This window comes from Rhea pennata, chromosome 5 (genome assembly GCF_028389875.1).
Source record: "Rhea pennata isolate bPtePen1 chromosome 5, bPtePen1.pri, whole genome shotgun sequence".
NCBI classification, from domain to species: domain Eukaryota; kingdom Metazoa; phylum Chordata; class Aves; order Rheiformes; family Rheidae; genus Rhea; species Rhea pennata.
In genome coordinates, this window is record NC_084667.1 from 33,485,807 (window position 1) to 33,502,174 (window position 16,368).

Sequence of the window (16,368 nt, forward strand, 5' to 3'; positions counted from 1 at the left end):
TCGATGTTTCACTGTGAAGCAAATGGGAATTATTTAAGTTCCAGACAAAAAGTCTCAAAAACCTAAACCCCTAACTGCAGAAATTTAGGATTAATTCTTCACTATGTCTTCAACTTTTCTGAGGTATTTTGCTTTTTTTCTTTGTATACCAGATTTTCTCAAAAGATACGAAGTTCCTTGATGTCGCTGAAATGACATTATGCTTAAGTGTGTCTTAAACGAGTGATTCCTTCCACACACAGGAGATCACAGTTTGTATGAGTCATTTCGCAGTGACTCCACTTGCATTCCCACACTGCGGCTGCAGATGTTTGCTGACCTTAGCTAAGAGGGTGGCCGGGCTGCAGGAAACCCGGCGAGCTCCCCCGCCCGGGCTCAGCCCTGGCTGAACGGCGCGGCAGCAGCGGGGGAAGTACGTGTGTCTCCGTGCGAACACAAGCGGGCAGGAAGGGGAAGTGCGCTACTCAAGGTTTTTTTTTTTTTTTTTTTTTTTTTTAAAAAAAATCTGGATGCAATCGGATGTGGATGGCCTCCAGGATGCGCTAGGCTTTCTGTTCCGAAATTGCTTGCTATCATTTAGTTTTCTTTTTTTTTTCTTTCCTTTGGTGGGGAGGAGGGAGAGGTGAAAAGGTCGAAAGCGACTTTCCCCTTCCCGCCCGCCCGCCTCTCTGCCGCTACGAGGAGGGCAGGGGCCGAGGGCAGGGCAGGGACCGGCGGCGCCCGGCGAGGGCGGCGGCCCGCAGGAGGGGCCGGCGCGCGGAGCCGCTGGGCCGCGGCAGCGGCCGCCGTGTCCTAGCGACAGCGGCGGAGCCCCGCGTGGCGTCAGCGCGGCGCGACGGCAGCCGAGCGCCGCAGCCCGCGCGCCTGCGCTCTGGGCCGAGTGTCGGGGCGCGCGGGGAGGCGCGGCGGTCCCGGCGGGGCGGCGGCGGCGGCGAGCAGGATGCCGGGGCGCTGGGGTGAGGGCGCTGGCGGGACCCCTCCCGCGTCTCTCGGAGGCCTAGCGGGTGTCCCGGGGGGAGAGGGCGGCCCGAAGCAGGGAAACCGCTGGGCGCGGGCGCCCTGAGCGGGGCCGCTGCCGTGGCCGGGGGCCGGCGGGGAGGGCGCGGGGCGGGCGTGGCCGTCCCCCGCCTGCGCGGTAACGGCTGTTGCGCGGGGGGAGCGGCGCCGGCGCGTGCGGGCGTGACGCAGCCGGGCTTGCGCGCGCGGCCTGTCTGCGCGACCGTTAAGTGCGGCCAAACGGTCAGGTGGAAACGGCCGTTGCGCCCTGGCGGGCAGGGGGCAGAGTTGGCGGCCGAGCGTGGGGCTCGGCATCGGTGCCGGTTTCAGAGGGACTGGCAAGGGGAAGGGCCCGAGGGGTAACCCGTGCCCTCCCCGGAACGACTCGGTGTTGTCAGCTCTTCCCTGCAGCCCTGTTTTTTTGGCTGCTTAGTTTGGTGGTAGTACTGGATGTGGCGAGGCTTACAGTGATTTACTTTTTCCTGCATTTTGTCCCGTGGTACATATCTATGTTACCTATAATCTTTCTGATGATTGTTTTGTGCATTTCTGATCTTGAAAAAAAAATGCAAACAAACAGTAGTACGAGTATTTCTGTATACGAGCTAGATTATTTTTGCCTAAACTATTCTATGATTTAATTTTGTGTTATTAGTTCAGTGGGATTCATTGGGCTTACATGGTGCTTTGCTTCCTCATGAAGCAATTAGAGGGAGCATAAAAAATGGAAAATGTGGGCTAGGTTGTGTTTGAAGGATGAAAAGTTATACTGTTGAAAGTTCTGTATTTCAGAGCTATCTTCTGGGTGTATGCCAAATGCAAGAACTAGAGAGCCTGAGAGAAAAAGACTGGAGGCTAGGCTTTCCTCCTAGAAGGAGGAAAGTGATTTCTGTGGGAGAGCATCTTTCTGAGAACAGAAATGGATCAAAATCAAAACATTAAATTTGCAGTTAATTCTCATAGGTAAAATACTATAATATTTCATAGGGTAGTGGGATAAGAATATACTTTGTGTGCTTGCACAATGTTGTGCATAGTAGCTTCTTGACAGTTGTAGGCTGTTTTCTTGGGGAGGCTTATGCACAAATGTAATACATGCAATTCTGCTTTTGAATTAAGTCTCATAAAATGTTTTGTAGTACACCTAGAATCAGATTATCTGTTATTTGAATTGAAGTTGATAGCAGTTACTTTTGCTATTCTGGACTTCTATCTGTAGAAGTCTCAAAGGAAGTGAAACTACTGATTGTCACTACGGGTGACAAACTCTGCATGGGCTGAATTGTTTTGCCTGCCTTTGCCCATTAAAGAGCAAAGAGAAGTTTTTTGGGAAGTCTCAAATGAGAGGGAGCAAGAGGAAGAAATGGATAAAGACTTTTCCGGAATCAGAAAGTACAGACTTTGGGGAAAAACATGAGTGTAAGGGAAAAGTGAAACAGTTGAGATCAGAGAGGTTTGACCTAATGAGTACTGTAGTACGAACTGCAGCTGAGTCTTGAGAGCAGGCAGTGAGGCTTGACAGGGTGGCTTGAGTGAAAAGCATGGCTGTACAGATTTTTCTTTTCTTCTTCTTCTTTTTTTTTTTTCAAAAACTTGTTTATGAATTTCATGTGCTTGCATAAAATCTTGCAGAATAGCATTTTCTCTTGAATAACTCAAGATTTTGTGCACATAAGGACTGTGCCAGTTTCACTGATTTTTTTGAATTGATTTAGACTGATGTTAGTCTCCTATTTTATGAGTTTTAAGAATGTTAGGAGAGTTCTTTTGATCTGACAGACAACTGATCTATGAAACCTAATTCATACTATAATGTCTGTGTACAGACAGATGTTAATATGCTTCTTTGTGAGTATTTTGACTTTCACACGAGAAGATTTTTTTTTAGGAAAATCAAAGATTGTCATAAATCATCATCTCATGATTTTCTCTTTCATCAGGTACAAATACATCAGATGTATTTACATGTGTGATGGAGTTGCTGAAAAATCTGCATGAATAAAAGATCTCTATTTAATACAAGTAATGCTATAAGCAAAAGAATAGTTTTCTTAAGTTTTTAATGCCACATCCCAAGTGTTCTGTCTGCTTTGTTTCCAATTGGACTGTTATTCAAGGTGTGCCTAGAATAATTAGACTGGTTAGGGGGTAGCTAAACTCTTACACTAAAAGAAGAAAATAGGAGCAGTTATTCATAAAACACACAAATACAACTTTCACTCTTTAAAATATTTTTGGCAGAGACTCTACAAGTGAATGAGAACTTCCTTATTCTATGGAGCTGAGGTGAAGAACTTCACCATGGGTCAACAAATTTCAAACCAAACCCAAACTGTAATTAACAAGTTGCCAGAAAAAGTAGCAAAGCATGTCTCCTTGGTTCGAGAAAGTGGTTTCCTAACGTATGAAGAATTTCTGGGAAGAGTTGCTGAACTTAATGATATGTAAGTCTTTACTTTTTCTTCTTTTTTATTTTTTTTTTCATGTTTTGTAGAGAGCTTGTGTGCAGTGTATTCTCTTGCACTGACTAAACCAGAATTAGCCAGCTCATTTTCAGATGTTCCTTTCAGTTCTTAAAGCATCTATAATGGTTGCAATTACACTTTAAAACCAGAACAGTTTCTCCTCTGTAAAGTCACTTTTCTGCAGTACTTTTCTTTCAGCAGGCATTGCTCCTGTCTCATAAGTTCACAAGAGATAGACGTTTAGCACTATCTGTCTGGTAGTGTTACTTGTGATACCTGCTCTTGCTCACTCTGCTCCATCCATCCCTAAAGATGCATTGCTGCTTCATCTCTGCACATAACTGGTAGGAAGTAGCACTATGACCCCTATAAAGAGCAGCACAGCTGCACTAGCCACCTGAGACAGAACTGTTTCTTGCTCTCTGTCCCAACTCTGTAGATGTGTTCCTCATTAAAGATGTGATGTGCCTCTGTGTTTGGAAACCACTGACAGAGAATTCTGAACAAAAGGTTGCGTATGTAAGGCTTTTTGTAGTCTGCCTTTTGTTTGACTGATACGTCGACAGTTAAAAGAAGCCAACAAAACAGCAGAGTTGTCATTTTCCCTCAATTTTTATAGTATATAATGAGGACAAGGTAAAAAGTGTGTACTCAATAGGTGTTATATAGTGTGTGAGCTTTGGTAGTGTTTGATGTTGAAATGTAATGTGAATTTATATTCAGTTTAGAAATTGCTTTGTACAGTGTCATGCTTTTGTGGATGACTCCTGCACCTTCAGTAATAGGTAGCTGTCTTCTGAGTAGATAACTTAAACAGATTTTGAAGGACATTACCTTATATTCCACTTGTGAATTCGAGTATATTTCAGTGTGATTAACTCCAGAATATCACTGTCATTCAAGGTTTTTATTTCTTTACAGTGTTTACTTCATCCTGAAAGTAAAATATCTTGTTTCGATTCTTACGGAATAGATCATTTTGTCTGCATCCCATTAAAAAACCAGGGTCACCTAAAGCTTATTCCTTTACTGTTATTATATATTAACAAAAATACACCTTGTTTTTGCATGAGTTGATACTTGCGTGGTTTTCACGTACATGCTAAGTAAATACTTTATTAGATTGTACTACAAGATTGTATCATCACTCTGATAAACAGTGAAGGTATATATAAAGAAAAATGTCTATAAAGGATAACTCTTTGCTGACGGTAGAACAGAAGATTTGTACATCATTTTGTGGAATATACTGTGCAAAAAGTGAAATGAAGTATGTATTTTAAATTAAAGGACACACAAAGGAGGTCACTACCCCTAAATTTCATGTATCCATTTGAGCAATAATGGTAAAACCTCTTTAAAGGTTAAAAAAAAAAAAAAAGAAAGAAAAAGCACATGGGTAAACAATAAATAATAACAGAATATCTGAGGTCGCTCATTCTTGAATGTGTAGCACATAATGGTAGACTGATATTTTTTAATTATTTTTTATTTCAGTACTGCAAAATTGGCTTCTGGACAAGACAAACACCTGTTATTTGAAGTGCAGCCTGGTTCTGATTCTTCTGCACTCTGGAAAGTGGTTGTTCGGATAGTCTGTACTAAAGTAAGATTGTTGAAAAATTTAACTTAATTGTTTTTGTGTGTGCAGATGTTTGAGGAAGTCACTTTTACTGGTGAAATCCAAGAGCTTTTAGATATTTTTTGAAAATGTCCTATCAAGTAACATCCTCAGATGATCCTGAAGCCGCTAAGCAATTTTAATCTGGAGTTCAAATCAGGCTAACTCTGAAACATTTTTGTTTCAAATGTTTTGTTCAAACATTGTGTAGTTTTTGTTTATTCCTTGGATAACAAGACTTAAGATTTTCATTAAGGCAACCATTATTGCAGGCAATTTTAAGTTCTATATGTGAAATAACTGATTATTCTGTTCCTCGTACTAACGTTAACCCAATTTCTAGACATCAGGTCCCTATTTGCTTGTAACTTAATCCGATCGAATAATGACAGTAGTTGTCTTGTCATGAAAATGCAATCCTGACTGTGATATTCTTCTTAATGAAATGAAAAGAAGTTCTCTCTGCAGATCCTAACTACTACTGAAGTAGATTCAGATCTGCTAAAATTGTGATGGGCACTTGGGAAAGTAGCTATTGCCACCAGAATTGCAGTGCATAAAAAAAACATGTGAGCAATGTAGAATACAAATAAAATACATAATTTTTAATATTTCTTGTATCTTAAGATAAATAAAACAAGTGGCATCGTGGAAGCTTCCAGAATCTTGAACTTATATCAGTTCATTCAACTTTATAAAGACATCACCAGTCAAGCAGCAGGAGTTCTTGCACGGAGTGGTACTTCTGAAGAAACTGCTGAGTGTTTGACATCTGTGTCATCTTGTCAGGCTAGCTTATGGATGGGAAGGTATTTTGATATACTTTAGCTTCTGACCACAGTTATAACATAAATATTTTGCAAGTTATGTGTAAAACCTGATCTGCAGACATCTAGCAGTTAAAACTGTACATGATTGACAGATGCAGACTTTGTATCATCACAAATATTAATAGCATGCATTCTTTTGTAACGAGAGCTACAGTGTACTTGGGTGAATTTCTGTTGGTGCTACCCTACTTCAGCTTCAGAACAAGCATTTTAGTGGTCAACTCTAATATAAACTTGGTATATGTTGAATGTCTTGAATAAGGAAACAGGAGGAAATGGAATCAGCTGCAGCTACAAATCTATGGGTTTTGACAATGTTTGTTTAAACAGGTTTTGTTATTGTTCCACTTGAACTTTCTCTTCCTCTTTCACATTTTGGCATGTGAAAGTTCCCATCTGTTGCCACTAGAAACTCATCAATTACAGTGATAATTTAACTGGTAAGACTGGAAAAATGTGAACTGTCTCACACATGTTGACATCCTGCTTTGTTAACTAGAGGAAGAGCAAAAAACTGAGGTCAACACCTGCAATAACTTCAGTTCAGACTGAATGTAAAGCGAGAATCTTCTCACCCTCTCCCTGTGTAGAAATGTTGCTCTTGGTAATGCCTTGCTTCTGACTTTTTGAGTTAGTTCAGAGTTCTAACTTAGTTCTGAGGTAGATTTTAGGAGAAAAGTAGTAACTTAAGTGAAACTATGCTGTATTTCTGTATGGTATCATTCAGTGAAGAACTGATAGCCAGGAATTTTAACAAAACAAGTTATTGGGCTAGTTAGTTCAAAAGCTAGTTAACTTTAAAAATGTCAAACTCTAGCTGTTAGAATGAAAAAGGTGTTGGCTATCCTGTTAAGTAAAGCTCACTGATTTTTGTATGTCAGTGTCTTGCAGAATATGCTTTTCAATTATTTCCTGCTTCTCTTGTTTGGGAATGGATAAATTATTGGTTGTCCTGAATCATTAAAATGCTAGCATTAGGTAGCAAATTGTGGACAAGTTTGGAAAAATATACTTCCTACTCTTTCTTAAAGATACATGGTTAGATTTTTGAGTACATAGACATCTAGAAAAGTCATTTTGATTAAAAACAAACATTGTTTGTTTGCAAAACAAACACATATATTGCTAAAGATGATGAGTACATTCAAGATTTCCTGGATTAACCTTTTTTTTTTTTTTTCAATCTTCAGATTTTGAGATGAGGAAGATGAGCACCCGTTGTCTATGTTTTTAAACTTAATTGCTTGAGTAATATTACTGATTAAATAACATTTTTGAATAGACTTTTCTAATATACTGGAATTTAGTGAGCTAGTCTGGTCCAGTTGTGTTTTACTCCAGTTTTTCAAGTCATTAAAATAAATAAAGGCTGAAGCCCTTAAGTATTTTATACTTAGGAAATCTTACGTTTTGTTCACATTTATTTAAATTCTTCTCACCTGGTGGTCATTGTCCAAAAATAGCGAATATTATCTATTTTATTCTTTTTATATTAACTTCTTACACTGGTATACACTGGAATTCTTTAAAACATCCACTTCCTAAACAGTGTGTTCCAGAATATCCGTAAGTGCTCCTGATATTGAAGACAAGCATTTCCTTAGCTTGTCACCCTTGTATTTTACCATTTCTTCAGCAAATTAATCCTATGGCTACATCTCATGTTCCAGAAAGTTGATAAATAGCATGCCTATTTTAAATATAATTGCCTGTATATACACCAATAAATCTCAAAAGCTGAAGTGTTATCAAAGGAAAATACTCAGACCTGCATGGGGGAGGGAAATGAAAGGAAGGAAGACCAAAGAACATAGTGAGCTAATCAAAAGATTAGTTTTTTGAACCTGTGGTCCTCACTATATGTGAATCACCATCTGTATTTACAGAAAATCTCCTAGCAATCTAAAGTAATTTCTCAAAAAGCATATCAGAAAGGAAACCCCAAGTACCTACTGAAGAATAAAACAAAAGCAGGTTAACTACGGGCTAATCTGTTGGCTAATCTGTACAGTTAATAAAACTACTCTTTGTCTGAGTAGCTCACAGGATACCTAAGCAAAAGGTGTTTGGTCAATAGTTTCTAAGGTGGCCAGCCTCTCCTGAAATGCCATACTTTCTACACTGTTACTCTGCTCCCCTACTCAGAGAAGGAATCTCCAGATCAAGATTTTTGAAAATCCTGTACTCTTTGATAGTACTTAGCTGGCTGTCTTGAATGTAAGCCTTGACTATAAAATTAGGGAACTTTATATGTCTAGTTGTGTCAATGAAAGTAGAGGATTCTCTGCACCTTTTCCACTTTTGAGAAATTTTGATGATACAAATATTTGAAATGCAACCATTGCAAACTTTAGATATAGATACACAAACTATTATTTGAAAGATATGGAGACAGATACATAAAATGAAAATGGTTATCCCATTGAGTGATGTCAAGTCTGAACTTTATTTTCCCTCCAAACAAAACATCTAGAAACTTAGCTGGAAAAGCTGCAGTAAGATTCAGCATTGGGAGAGAATCCTAATTTGAAAGAACAATCAAGATGGTTGTATTTCAAGTTAAAACCAGCCTTCTAAATCTAATAACTAGTTTAGCTCTTGGCATTTTGACTGTATGTGAAATTAGTGAATAGACAATCAGTAGTATTCCTCTTAACAGATCTGTTTTTCTCACATTATCTAGGATATAAACCAGTTCACAGAAATTTGACAAAGTTCATTCTCAAATACTTCGGTTTGGCACTTTGTCAAGGGAAGGTAGATTTCTTTTACCTTTAATGTAAACAGTATTTTCGTTCTTTGGCCCAGTCGTGTGATACATAATAGTTATAACTTCCACACTTCCCTTGTTAAGAAAAACAGCTTACATAACCCTTTTTAATAACAAAGCACAACCTGATGCAAAAAATAAATGCATATTCTTCCTTAAATTTTAGTTCATTTGTTGCTCTTTACTGACAGCTTAAGGTTGCATCTCCTGACTTAGGCGAGGGCCAGAATGATCTAACTACTTCATCCACAAAATTAAACTTTTAAGCACAGGTATTCTCTTCTGTCCATCACTAGCTATTATGAAAAATGTAGTAACTGGTCTAGTCATATAAGAGAAGGAATAGCTTAGCTAATCAGGTGATAAATATAAAACATATTAGTAGTCTGGGAGAAAATACTGTCTTTTCTTGTGCAGGGTTAAACAGCTGACAGATGAAGAGGAGTGTTGCATCTGCATGGATGGGCGTGCTGATTTGATCTTGCCGTGTGCTCACAGCTTCTGCCAGAAATGCATTGATAAATGGTAATGCATGTTAAAGGATATTGATTATTTTATAGGATGTCCTCGGAATCTAACATGTTTGATTTGGTCTGACAGATTCCTCAGTTTCCATATAACTTAATGTCTGAAGATATTTACGAGATAATATGCATGTAGCAGATAAGAAGCTTGAGTAAAATTAGATTGCAGCAGAAGAAAGGAAGGATTTTAGAATTTGTAAGCATGTTATGCAGAATTTCATTTTGGAAAAAAAAGTGAATGTGCTTTTTAGCATTTCTTTTGTAATTTCTTACCTCTTTATTTTTATTCTTGTATTCTTTGGAGAATATACATAAAATATATAGAATATATATATAAAATATATTATATATAATTATATATATAGGATGTATATATAGAATATATATAAAATTGGAGAAAATAGAATATACATTGATGCTAATCTCTTGATATACATCACAATCTCATACAATGGTTCTTTTAAAGAAAATGAATCAGTTTTGTTAGAGTATACAAATGTAACAGCAAGTTGAACCATCTTATTACTATGTGGGAAACAACTATCAGAGGGAATTTTTTCCATATGTTACACTTTTACTTGAAGCAAATACATTTAATTAGTAAATTGAAAGGTATCAGGTTTCTGGGAAAAAATTTCTTCTTAATAGCAATGCCTTGAAATTTATGGATAATATCAGTCTTACAATATGTTCAGTCTAATACTAAACTGAACAGCTTTTCAGCTTCTGCATTGGTCTGATACATTAGTTGTTGGAAATCTGAGAAAGAGAAAAATTGCTGTGGGGAGAAACAGCTCTCTCCACTGGCCGTAAAGAAGACCTACAGAGATTAGGCAGGTGTTCTGACAGTCTAGCATTAGGCGATACAGATATTCTCAGTTAAGGGCTTTTTTGGCTAGTTAAAACAAATGATTTAACATTCAACTCATATTTTGTTTTGTAACTTTTTCAAATGATTAACATGGAGGCTACTCTTGCAATACCACGCTTCCACAAGAATACCACTAGTAAAAACCATTGGATCTCAGTGTATAATCAGTCATATCTCTTTCCTGGGAAGACTTTTGAACATCTAATAGCATTACAGAGGTTAGTTTAGCTGTTCTGGTGGAGAGTGGATTATATTCTACTGTGGCTAAAGCATCAACAAACTTGATAATGAGCTTCCAGTTATACTATTATTTTTTGGTATTTGATTTTTGAATATAGGTTCATCCCTTCTTTACACAGCTAGCAGAGGCTCTGAGCTTAAAGCATATTTTTGGGGGGCCCTGAATTAGTGGGTGGAGAGGGGTCAATTTCAAATTTCAGTGGAATGAATGGGATCCAGGGAAGAGTCTTCTTTCACTTTACATAGGAAGCTTATGGGGACTGGTTTCAGAAGTAGCCCAGCTGAATATCTGAAGAAATGAAAAATTAGCTTTGAGCATGGATTTTGATTTAAACTTTCTGGATAGGTGGCTAGATGTATTCAGTTTAACTTGGTCAAACTTGATTCAGAATCAACTAAGGAATGTGATTCCATATTTATCACTCAAAAACTACAACTGGAAAGTTTTTGGCCAGTCTTCCTCTCAAAAAAACCCCAAACAAACAAAAGCTATAGGTGATGTAATCCAATTAATCTGTCCAGTCTTGAAGTTCACCCTGGGTGGTTTGTTTAGGGATTTGGGGGCTCTTTCTGCCAGGAAGAGATCATAAATGAAAAATACTCATTTCTCTGGCTTCCTAACAGGAGCGATCGACATAGGAGCTGTCCTATCTGCCGTCTGCAAGTGACTGGGGCAAGTGATTCTTGGGTGGTTTCAGATGCACCTACAGAAGATGATATTGCTACTTACATACTTAACATGGTAGATGAGGCAGGCCAGCCTCACAGACCCTGACAATGGCCAAAAAGCTGACAATAGTAGGAGCACTTGAAGCTTTCATTTTCATGAATATCTGTTTTTTATCTCCCATTGCCATTCTTCCAACATTCTCTCACTTGTCTTCTTGGCTTCTATGAATCTATGCTGCTCTTTTAAAACACAGGGTATATGAGCCAGTGTATGTGTGCAGTCTTAATAATTATTAATCTGTAGTTTCAGTAAACTCTTTGATTATTAACATTAACAGAGGTTATTTTAACAATGATTATTGCTATTATTAAGTAACAATTTGACTACTAAATGAAGCTATTAGCACAACTGCAACTGCTGTTTGAACATTACAAAGTATACTGCTACAGGAGAAGCAACATCTAAATAGGTGTTACTGTGAGGTCTGATGGCTTGACCTCACAGCTCTTATCCTTAAAAGCAGTCCTTTTACTTTCCTAACAAATATAAATAAAGATGGTGAAATTTTGCTGCTGAAACTTGAGGACTTCCCACTGCCCCCTTTTTTTTTTCTTCAGTAGCCAGTTATTGTTCCTCTTAGTGTTTACAGGTACTGATTTCAATCTGATTCATTACGAATTTTAGTATTAATTATTTTAAATCTATTTTGGAGAGTATAGATAGCTGTGTAAATGTACTTGTGCTTTTCCCTTGTCCTCTTAGCAATATAATCTCTTTGAATATTTTTTTTTAATTTGATATTTAGCATAGCCTCATGAGCTTGGAAACATTAAACAGTTTCATACACAATCCTAAAAAAGCAAATCAGTTTTTTTCTATAGCTTTTTGATCAAGAAAAGCCAAAAATATTTTTAAGCATGAGGCATATCTGAAAAGAATGACTTTATTCAACATAGCAATTAAGGTGTAGTTTAGTCTGATGCTGTGGTTTTATCTGCTTTTCCTCAATTTTCAAAGGGATGAAATGATGCATATTAAGGTTATGAGGTCATAAGCTAACTAAAGGTGCTGTGCTTTTTATCTACAAGTGCAATATGCTTTTATGTAGCAGAGAGTAACTTCTCCTTTAGGTTTGTGGCTTGCAAAGAGATGTGTACCTGACAGCTTGGGAGAGGGATATCACAATAGGAGTACAACAGTATATTTTTGTGTTTAACAGAGTCAAATCTTTCAAGAGTTGCTTTTAGAAAGTATAAAATAAATTGTCGTCATTGTTATTCAGGAAACCCATCTGAAATCTGTTCTGCATAACTATTATGGAAATCAACTGCCATTATAGAGAATGAGTTAATAAATATAATTTGAGGGGGGTTGCTATTAACAAATATTGCAGTTTTAACTTGAAGCTGTTGAGTCAAAAATACTCAAGTGTAGCATTTGAAGAACTATCAACAAATCTTGCTTATTATAAAATTACATTTTTATTTCCCATACTTGTTAAAACTCAGTGATGCCAAGCTGAGTCCTTTTATCAGGGACAGATTCTGATCTGTAAGACATTACACACATATATATGTGCATTAAGGTCCTTAATGAGCTACAAAAATGAATTGACATCAGGGACCAAATCTTGGGAATTTCTCTAATATACTTCATTAAGGAGTTTTCGCAGCATGTGACACCTATTTGAACTTGGCTCATGGTACAGCTGTCAAATTTATCATAGACATTAGGACAGATAAGCAACATAGTTGTCTTGTGTATATCATCTAAAGGCCATTATGGCTTAGTGTGTAAATCTGTATTTAACTATTTAAAAATCCATTTATGAATGTACATAGCTTAAAACTATTTTTTCCCTTTGTTAATCCTTTGATATCAATGAGATTCTTTATTCTTCAGCAAAAGTATGGACTGTTTGTTTGCTTAAAGGCAGGTGTTATTTGTGCTGAAAATAGTTAACGTGGGGATTTTTCACTAAAATATTTGCAAATATTTGTAATCACTTACCAATTTGGTTTCATTTTGCTTTTTGAGCTTGCATTATTCCATATTCAAAACTTTAAAATAAGCCTTGAATTTTTAAACTTTTTTATATCACTGGAGCAGAAAAAGCATCTAAATTAAAGCTTCAAGCTAACTTTATTTTTCAAGTATTTCAAGTACTGCAATTCTGAACTGAGACTTTTATAAGTTGACTTTCTGCTGAAAACTGAAATGAACTTCTTAAAATGTAATTTTGTAATGAATGCAGATTGTTAATTACAGTATAATGACACTTAATTACAGTATAAGCTAATGCAAAAATTATTTAATGAAATAGATTTATTCTGTACAGCTTTTTTAATTAATTTGCTGTAATACACACTGCTGTGATATAGGTACTGTAATGTGTGCCTTGTAAAATATATGTACTGTATGTTATAAGGGATATAAATACACTAATACTGCAAAACTAGTAATTTGGAACTGGCAATATTTCCTTGTCTGAAATGCTACATATAGCAAACAGAATTTTGGAAAAGAAAAGGAAATCACATTGGCAGGGACATGGTAATAGATTCCAGAAGCCAGACCTTAAAAATGTGAATTATTGTGATAGCTGTTGGTGGGGGGCATTAGAACAAACTTAAATTTCTTGTGCTAAAGTCAAGATTTCTTACAGATGTAATGTGAAATTGTAATTTAAGCATTACAAATTGTATTAATAGCTATAGACATTCCAATATATTATAATTTGTGTCTGAGTTGTGCAATAAAGTTACTTTGGAAGAAATATCAAAGTTGTTTTAAGCTTAAGGTGCGTCTTAGCTTTAATATCACAGAAGTCTGGAAGGAATTTTAATTTAAATATAATTCCATCACATACTGGTGCCATCGTTAAAAGTAGATATGCCATTGTCAGTCAGTTTCTTAAATGTGTTATTAACAAGGTAGCCTAAATACAACTCTGGGGAAGGACTCACTCTGATTATTTTCCTTTCTGTTTTTCAAAACAAATAAATTGGAGCATTCTGCAGTGATGTAGAATTAAAAAAAAAAAAAACTTGCAAGAAGGACACTCTTGGCCAGATTTCTTTGAGGAACTGTGCTGTCACTAATATCTCTAATACTATTTTAAAGCTTAAAAAAGATTGCAAAAAGATTGGAGTGCTCTTTCTTCTCAGATTTATTCTGATTTTTTAAATAATTGAAATATATAATTAATGTACCTGTTTCCTCTCTCTAGTTATTTGGCTTATCTGTTTGGATCTTTCAAAGGTGAGTGAGAGATGGGAGAGGAATTCAGTAACAGATCAGGAAAATAGAATTGTAAAATCTACAAATTGACAGGCACCCGGAGGTAGGTGTACCTGAAGAATTAACCAATGTTTATATTTACTAGATTTCAACAAAGATGTATAGTAGATGTATAATAACTAACAGCCACCAAGTTAGTGTAACATGCATATTTACTGTTTAGTGGGAAACGGTATTTTAATTTATGTATCTTTCCTTTTAGAGAGAGTTCTGTACATAATTAATTTTAGGGATTTTTCGAATCCATACTCTTCCCAACTGGGAACACAGAGCAGTAAGTTAGATCTCTGTGCTGTAGGATTGAAACTGAACTGTTAAATTCCACTCCTACATAGCTGTATGTGGCAAATGTATTATTTTTAGAAGGAACATCTCAACTATGGCCCTTTAGGCTTTGTGTCCTGAATCCTGGAACAGTTGTATCTTCTGCAAGCTTTAAAAATGTTTACTGCAATTGAGAGCTGCATGTTAACCTATCTAGCGTTAGCTAACCTGACACTGCACATACATGCTCTTTAATTACACATCAACTAAATACACATGCTCTGTAATGGAAGTAATTAATTGTACTGTGACTGTAATACAATAGTTAATTCTTGGTTCTTGTTTTTCTGTTGTTAAACCACTCTTGTAGATACCTCACCATAAGGTTTTGTGTTCATCTACTTGAAACAGATGAATGGAATTCAGCTTTCTTACAAGTGTTTCTGATGAGTAAAAGTCAGTCAGTCATCTCAAAAAAATTATTTTAATCATCATCATCTCTCTTCAGATGTTTGGCATCTAAAGCCTAAAATTTATCATATGACAATGTACTTTAAAGAGTGAACATTCTTTCCTGTTACTATGTGTAGCCCCGATGAATCTGAATGGTACAGTGTTCTTCTCCAGTAACCATGGGGTACTTATCCCAGGTACTTACCCTATTTTGCTGTAAACTAGCCTTGTTTCAATGAAGGCCTCATGGAATGAGCATTATGTCTGAGGGATCTGACAATAAGCTCTTTGTGTTTGTAGCCAAGTTGTCAATACATTAATTGGCAGTTTATTTCTTACCTACTGCTTACCTTGCTAGCTTTTGAGGTTAAAATACTAAGCTCTGTGTGTAAGTAAGTTTCATAGGCTTAGAATTAAAAAATTGTGATTTTTGGTAACTTGGATGGAACTTTGCCCAGTGTGATTCTGGTGGAATGAAGAGTATTACCTGAAAGGTAAGTAAATGAGCACTCTACTTCAAAGTGCTATTTAAAAATCTAAACTGTTTTTATGAACAAAGCTTGCTTACATTAGCCAGGAATTTCCCCTTCCCAAGTTTAGTTTTATGTGAAACAAGGAAAGTTTTGGACTACAGTCTATGTTTCCATGTCAACATGGCTCCAACGTACCTTAATAGATCTTCCAAATGAATAATTTTTATATGGGAGAGTATCTTTCATGTCTAGACTTTTAGAGAACTATTAGCCATGGTTAACGATTAATTAATTAGCCATGTTGCTTTCTCACTGCTATGTACTGTTTCCTGTGCTGCTTAACACTGATATTTAGTGTTTTCAGAGGTGTAGGGGAGAAACATATGTTCTTCAGATACAGATAAAGTTGTTAAATCTGTATTGTGTTTCATAAGTACCAGCTTGCATGTAGAAATAAAGGATTTGTATAGCAGTAAAGATATTGATTGTAATCTTCAGCTACAAAAAAAAAAGTTATTACACTAACTACTGAAGAAAGTTGTGTGTTAAACATTTTTCTTAAAAGTCATCTTGACTATAGCAGAACATTTATGTTGATATTGTCTGTTTCCCTCAATTTGTCACTTGTTGGCTTCTTAATTTTGGGCTTCGCTGTCACATAAAACTATTTTGGGTACTGCTTAAATTTTTTTAACTCCAGGTGTCAGAACTGCTTCCTAGTTTTCAAATTCAGGTATTTTGACTCTCAGTTACATATCAAGATGAGGCTTCAGCATCAGGAAGAGTTGCAGCGTGTTATACCCAGATTGCCAGCTCAGATGAGCAGGGAACCAAATCACCCAGAGACAAGAGGGGGAGAGTTGCAGTACAGTTTCACTTTAGGACTTAATG

General features: G+C 36.8%; 1 protein-coding gene across 4 annotated transcripts; it reads left to right on the top strand.

Annotated features, from left to right (window-relative positions):
- Positions 1 to 868: 868 nt before the first annotated feature.
- On the top strand, positions 869 to 13,445 carry RNF141 (ring finger protein 141). Of its 4 annotated transcripts, none has more exons than XM_062577445.1 (6): positions 869 to 956; positions 3,238 to 3,440; positions 4,959 to 5,067; positions 5,710 to 5,891; positions 9,100 to 9,207; positions 10,942 to 13,445. In XM_062577445.1, the coding sequence occupies exons 2-6, from the start codon at positions 3,253 to 3,255 to the stop codon at positions 11,090 to 11,092; spliced, it is 738 nt and encodes a 245-aa protein (XP_062433429.1). In that variant the 5' UTR covers positions 869 to 956; positions 3,238 to 3,252; the 3' UTR covers positions 11,093 to 13,445. The 4 variants fall into 4 exon arrangements, with proteins under 4 accessions (XP_062433429.1, XP_062433432.1, XP_062433430.1 ...); XM_062577446.1 differs by lacking the exon at positions 869 to 956 and adding an exon at positions 1,598 to 1,959; XM_062577447.1 differs by lacking the exon at positions 869 to 956 and adding an exon at positions 2,859 to 2,936.
- Positions 13,446 to 16,368: the final 2,923 nt, after the last annotated feature.